Source organism: Nelumbo nucifera, chromosome 5, assembly GCF_055504915.1.
Source record: "Nelumbo nucifera cultivar China Antique chromosome 5, China Antique-T2T, whole genome shotgun sequence".
NCBI classification, from domain to species: domain Eukaryota; kingdom Viridiplantae; phylum Streptophyta; class Magnoliopsida; order Proteales; family Nelumbonaceae; genus Nelumbo; species Nelumbo nucifera.
Genome location: NC_142653.1, coordinates 79389709 through 79396534, shown reverse-complemented (window position 1 = coordinate 79396534; position 6826 = coordinate 79389709). Strand labels below are relative to the sequence as shown.

At 37.9% G+C, this 6826-nt stretch overlaps 1 protein-coding gene and 1 long non-coding RNA gene across 13 annotated transcripts in view; both read left to right on the top strand.

Moving 5' to 3' along the window:
• Window positions 1–2055: 2055 nt before the first annotated feature.
• LOC148791925 (uncharacterized) lies at window positions 2056–4862 on the top strand. The gene is made up of 3 exons (XR_016075938.1): window positions 2056–2860; window positions 3023–3253; window positions 3533–4862. It is a non-coding gene; the product is annotated as an uncharacterized LOC148791925 (long non-coding RNA).
• Window positions 4863–6149: 1287 nt separating this feature from the next.
• Window positions 6150–6826, top strand: part of LOC104593872 (glutathione S-transferase zeta class-like) — a 98283-nt gene continuing 97606 nt past the window's right edge. For 10 of the 12 annotated variants that reach the window (XM_010253919.3, XM_088887111.1, XM_019197157.2 and 7 more), the window contains exons 1-2: window positions 6370–6521; window positions 6599–6707. In XM_010253919.3, coding sequence (XP_010252221.1) covers window positions 6519–6521; window positions 6599–6707 — 112 coding nt within the window. In that variant the 5' untranslated portion in view covers window positions 6370–6518. The other 2 variants (XM_088887113.1, XM_088887112.1) reach the window with 2 other exon arrangements.

Sequence of the window (6826 nt, the reverse complement as noted above, 5' to 3'; positions counted from 1 at the left end):
AATGGAGCAACTCACAAAATTCACGGCTTCATCAATATCAGCAGGGTTGGATGAAGAGAAAAGGCAATCAAAGTAGTCAACGAGGACTTTTGAAACATTTTGGTGACCCTCAACCCAATTCCAATTCTTATCTTTAATCTTTAAGATCCTATTACCAGCTCTTCTCCTTAGGGTAGTTTGGTGGACAAAATTAGTATTTTTGTGTCCCCACTTAAGCTAGCTGATTCTAGATTTTTGAGCCCACAATATCTGCTTCCTATACTCGTCAAGATCCTTTTCAATTTTTGTGAATTCATTGGGATTTAAGTCACCCGACTTTTTTAAAGACTCTAAAAGGAGCCTATCTTTCAGCTCTTGAATTTCACTTTGAACATGGTAAAAAACTTCCTTATTCCATTTTGATAGAGTTCTACGCAAACCACTACCTTTTCTTTTCAAATTCAATTGATTATCTCCACTTTTCCTCCCACACTTCCTTAATCACCCTAGGACAATCATCATGGTTCAGCCACATCTCCTTAAACCTAAAGAGGTGACCTTTTCTGCAAGTCATTAAATTCAAGTGTAGAATTATGGGCAAATGATCCAAGCCACTAGAGTAGATATGGCTGATCCAAGCTTCCCTGAATCAGTTTCTCCACTCAATATTACAAAACCCTCTGTCTAGGATTTCCTTAACATGACCTATTCCTCCTCTTTTGTTTGACCAAGTAAACGTTGGACCAAAACTTTTAATCTCCTCAAGGCCCAACTCATTCACAAATTCTCTTTTTCTGCAAAGCACTTTTTTATTAGGCACGGGCCGAAAACAACATTGGCCAAATCTTTCCAACAATCAAGGAATTCCTCTCTGTTTTTTCTTGTTTGGTTCCTCGTATAGAAAGGTACAATACCAAACACCTTTTTCCTTATTTTTGGTTTCTATATGAATGAATCCCAATACACAGCTACACCCCCGGATAGCCCCACATACAATAGTTCCACCTCTTCAACACTCTTAGCTTTGTAGTGCAATTTAGTAGAGAAGCTTTTGTCTCACTTAAGAAAATAATTTTTGCCCTTTCCAACCTTAGGACCTCCTCCGCTACGTGAATTGTTAGAAGGGGTTCCTAGGCCCTAACAGTTCTAGCAGAGAACATTCATCGCCACCTAGGTGACTGTTCCAAGACAGTCACCATAGCCCACTTATTTACCCAGCTCCTATAGGGGATTCTTCTAGGTGAAAAACTTGTTTGGAATTCATCAAATTTCCCATCGTAACTGCACTGATTGTGATGGAGATAAAATTATAGACAATATAGAGGTAAACAATCAAGAACTTATTTGGTAGCTTATTGTCACGACCTGACTTCTCCCGTTAGCTAAGCTGTGTGATATTTACTTGGCCCTCCAAGAAAGTCACCCAAATTGATGCCCAAGACCCTTTTTGCTAGATTGTTTAAGTGCTAAGGATACACACCAAAGAACACAAGAGCACACAAAGTATTGTAGGAGTAAGAAATTGTATTACATTAGAAGAAAGCTTACAACTCAAAATTGCTCTGACAACTTAGATGCTTGTTGCAAATGAAGGAGGGGACCCCTGTTTATACAATAACCCCTCAAGGAATCCTCTAGAACTATGTACACTTGGCATCATCTAGAAGCACCTCTAGAACATCTACTTTCTACACTCTTCTAGGGGATGCCCATTCCATAAGATATAATAACACTCTAGAGTAAGTCTAGATTGGAGACTCCTGTTTATACAATAACCCTCAAGGAATCCTCTAGAACTATTTACACTTGGCATCATCTAGAAGCACATTTAAAACATTCTACTTTCTACACTTTTCTAGGGGATGTCCATTCCATAAGATACAAGAACACTCTAGAGTAAGTCTAGATTACTCCCAACCCCTCTAGGGCATTCCACACAAACCCGGATTGTTCCACAAAGTTCTAAAGAATTCCACCAATATCCAGCCCTTTCTAGAAACATGGAGAACACTTAAGAACACCCTAGAACGCTCCAGAATAGCCTAGAAACATGCAGAATTGGCTAGGAGAATCTTAGTCAAGCAACCCATTATGTCACCCTATGACATTATGCTCGTATTCTAAATACTCTATCAGCACCAAGGAGATATTTGGAAAACAAGTAACCTTTTTAAACCCAGTTTTTTTTTTTTCGATTTATCAATCTATTATAACACCCGATGATCTTACTTGGTTTTGATTTTATAGCAGTCGCATGATTTTGATTTTGACAGAGGTCACCACCCAACTTATACATTCTCTTTTTTGTTTTCATCCTCAACAAATTAAGTGGCACAACCACAAAAAAAGAAGAACTAACAATAGGCGGATGGGAGAATACTTGTATAGGCTCCAATGGTGAGGAAGTGCATGGTTGGTGTTGGACGCAATCAACCATTACCACTTCTTGTTGAAAACCCAAAATGACTTCTTTCTGAATCTTAATCTCTGAGTATTTGAATTTCTTTAAGTTCTGATCTTGACTCAGGTGCGGACTCAATCAGCATGACCTGGCTTCACAAGCTTTATAGCCGACTAGTTTCTTTTAAGGTTCTGCCCCCCCCACAGGTTTAAACTACCCCTGCATATTAGAAAATGGACTAATTGTACCCCTACTATTTACATATTACCTTAAAGTATCCTTAAGTTTTTTTTTGACAATTTATATTACGTAACATAAAAATGAACCCCCAAGTTCTCCTCCTCCTACTCAGACTCTCCGTTTATTATGGATTTCCATTCTCTTTCATGGAAGGATCTCCAAACCCTCTGCCAGAAGAACAAAATATCAGCTAACATGACCAACATGGCCATTGCCAATGCTTTGAATGCTCTCATTCATGTAAGTTATTTCTTTCTGTAAACCCATTGACAATCTTTCTATAGTTCACTTAACAAGTTTTGTTTCTCCATTCATCGATCTTTTATGTCGTTCTTTTGAACTCTCTGTTTTTATTTTACTGCTGCTTTTGACTTTGCCTTCGGTGCTGCAAAATAAGGCCAGGCCATTATATAAGATGGAATAAGAAACCCAACAGCCCGAAGCAGGAAAAGAGAGCAGAATTCAGAGGCATCATCTTCCCCATCAGCATTGATAATCAACACATGCCTTGAGAGCAAAAGCGCCATCAAAATTAGAGTACCATAGCAGCAAAATGCATCTCCACTAGCATTTGTAGCAGCATACTCATCATATTCAGCTCCCAAGAAATGGTATTGAGCTGCAAACAACTAGGTAATCTTAATGGCTTCTGTTTTTCCTCTCCCTTCTTTTGAACCAATTCAGACATCTTATTTAAAATTTCTTCTGAACTTTAAAATTTATCCGTGGGTCACTCTTAAAAGCAAATATAATCCATTTAATTTTATCATTTTTTTCGTTGAATTTTCAATACACAAGATGTTTTTAATTTCAGTGAAGGTTAAATTAAACTCCATTTGACTCATTTTATCATGCTTTTTTCTCCCTTGGAATTTTCTTGGGGTTTTTGTTGTTATTGTAATTTGGCTTCAGGTGTTGGAGTTGGTCAACAACATATCAAGATGTCTTTAATCAAGGTTCAAATTCCTTCTCACTGAACAAAATTTAACTTCATAGTCTTTGATCACCTCCAAGATTTAATCAACCAACTTTAGATGTCGCTAGTCCTTTAATATGCCAAGCATTTTAGAATTCAGAGGAAGAAAAGATAAGAAACGGGTAGAGGTCTTTTGATTAATTAAGTAGAGGTTTGTGTAAAAGCATCATCAGGTGTTGTTTCTCACACTACGTTCAGTGACAATGAGGGGAAGATGGGGGGATATGCTGAAGAAGGTTTAGAATGATTTGAGAACATGATGATACAAGGAATGTTCTTTACATGGTAACGGCCTTCTGATATGCTGAAGAAGGTTTGATTATGTCTACGCCTTCCATTCTCTTCTTCCTCTTGCTTCTTAGGTTTGGGATGTTTTAGTTTTGGTATTTGAGGAAAGGGCAAAATTGGGTTTTAAAAAATTAAAACAGTCACATGCAATTACCTGTTGGGGAAATGCGACAGCATTATAATAGTAAGACTAGAGTTGGTCAATTATAAACAGTTGAGACCGGATGGGCTACACATCTGCATGTTACAATGAAGCTGTACTTCCATAAACGTTGTAATACGTAGATGGTTTAAGTGACATACAAAAAAGTAACGGGCGGGAGGTATATTACCGTTGCTTATTTATTCAATATTTTTCAAACTTACATGTCTGTCGAGCTTTGGCGTTGAGGAGCTCTTCAAATTTCACAAAAGTACAAATGGGTTATTATGCATCCTAATAAGAAATTTATACGGTATTAATCAGACCGTATATATTAGCTAATAAAACCAACTTGACAAAAGGTGATAGGTTATTGCAACAACTTGATATAATTTTGTAGTCCACATAAAATTTTAGGCTTGTTACCTAAAGCTTCAACTTATAAAAATACAAATGAATTAGTGTATGCTGTAATAAACTCATACGGTATTAATTAAACTGTATTACTAAGTTAAAAAGTTATTACACCGACTCGATATAATTTTGTAATCCACTTATAACTTAAATCTTAGGTTCGTTACCTAAATTGTTTAGGGTCCGTTTGGTTCATAGATGGAATTGGTGTTGGAATTTGATTTGGAATGGTCTATTCCTATGGTCCATTTCGACCCTATCAAATGGGTTGTACTAGGCCGGCATGGCATAGCCTATGTGCGGCCTATGCAAAGTGCGAACCATGTTGTGCTAGCCCACATGCCATCTTGGGCCATCCCGGGCCGTGCCACCCTCCCTTGGGATAATTTGGGGGGTCAGCTCAGTATGGCCTATGGCCGAGCTTGCACGGGCCCTTGTCGTGCCGTGGGCCTAGCTGGTCCATGGGCCAAGCTTTGGACCAGGCCGGGCCATGGACCAGGCCAAGTTATGAAAGGTCAATTTTAAAAAAATGAAAAAAAATGTTTAAATTTTTATTTTATATGATTTTTGACATATACAATTGTTTATATATACAATAATTAAATAAAATAGTATAATAAAATTGAAAATAAAGTTATATATAATATATTATTATATAATTATCATATATATAGTATATAATAGATATAAATATATATTTATATATGGGTCGTGCTGACATGCGAGCCACACGGCCCGTTCAATCATGCCATGTCGTGTTGGACTATGGACCTAAAACCTTAGGCCAGACATGATCCATTCCATCATGCCGTGCTCGACACGAACCACGTATTATCGCGTTGGGTTGTAGATAGCATGAACTGATTTACAACTCTAGGGGTGTTTGGTTTAGATTGGAATTGGAATCCAGCATGATCCATTCCATCATGTCATGCACGACATGACTCGCGTATTGTCGTGTCAGGTCGTAGGCGGCACAATCCGATTTACAGCTATAGGTCCGTTTGGTTTAGATATATAGAAATTGGAATCCCGCGTGCTAGTACGACCCTCTCAATCATGCTATGTCGTGTTGGCCCATGGACTTGAAACTCCAGGCCCGACATGACCCATTACATCATGCCATGCCCGATATAGATCGCATATTGTCATGTCGAATCATAGGCGGCACAACCCGATTTACAACTCTAGATACGTTTGGTTTAGATAAGAATTGGAATAAACTAGGATGGAACTTCATTCCCGATGGAGGAGGGAAATTGCCATTACAGTACAATAAAATTTGAAAAGAAAAAAATATTAGATTAAAGACATGAAATGCAATGAGTATAAGTTTTTTTTTGACTGAATAGATTTTTGGCTGTATCTTATTTTTCATTCCTTCTGAAAATGCAAAGGTTTTTTCCTTTTTGCATTTTTAGAGTAGTTCCTCAAGGACAAAACTTTGTAAATAAGTTTTAAGTTTTTCTTTTATTTTTTAAATTAAAAAAATATAGAGAAAATTAGTAACGGTTTATTTTTTATCGTAGAAACCGAGAGGGCTACACCAGACGGGAGTAGCACGACCCCACAAATAATACATAAAAGTTGGGGTGCAACACGTAACGGTTTACTTTTTCAGTTTTTTTTACCTCTTTTAAATCATCGGGATGGAAGTATAGCCCGCATTGTAACATGTAGATGTTTATAGCCTCCTCTAAAAGTCAATTTCTCCATCCACCAAAAAACGTATTGGATCCGGGTTACTGACTTCCTCGAGATTACCTTCTGCTATTTCTTCTATAACAACTCTCGAGGATTGCCCAAACTGTGAAAGGCAACGAACACTTTCTCACTAAAATCGGCAAATTTTGAGCTGAGCACCACCTGTTCCTTGAAACAAAACATAGATGAGGATAGTGTAAAAGATTTTCAAACAGTCGGGTAAATTTTATTTCATTTCCTCTCAGGGGTAATTTAAAATATTTGCGGTCTACCAATAAGACTCTCTTGAACTCTCATTCCACCTGCTTAGGCTGCTTTTGCTCCGCAGGAGTGTCTAGAGACAATTGCAAATCGTCTGTTCGTGCTAATTTCTCATGGTGTGTTTTGTTTTCTCCACTCCCCCTTCCTCTCTCTCTCTCTCTCTCTCTCTCATTAAAGTTATGGTGTTTCTCAGGCTGCAAATTCTAGCGATTGTACGGATAAAGAGCAGCCAAAGCTGAAACTCTATTCTTACTGGCGGAGTTCGTGTTCTTGGCGCGCTCGCATCGCACTGAACTTGAAAGGTCGGCCTAATCTAATTTTGAATGATTCATTTATTAATTGATTGAAATTATTTTTACTTGAAACTCTGCCTTATACCGTTTACGTCTCTCCATCTTCCTCTGGTGGCTGCCTGGCTGGA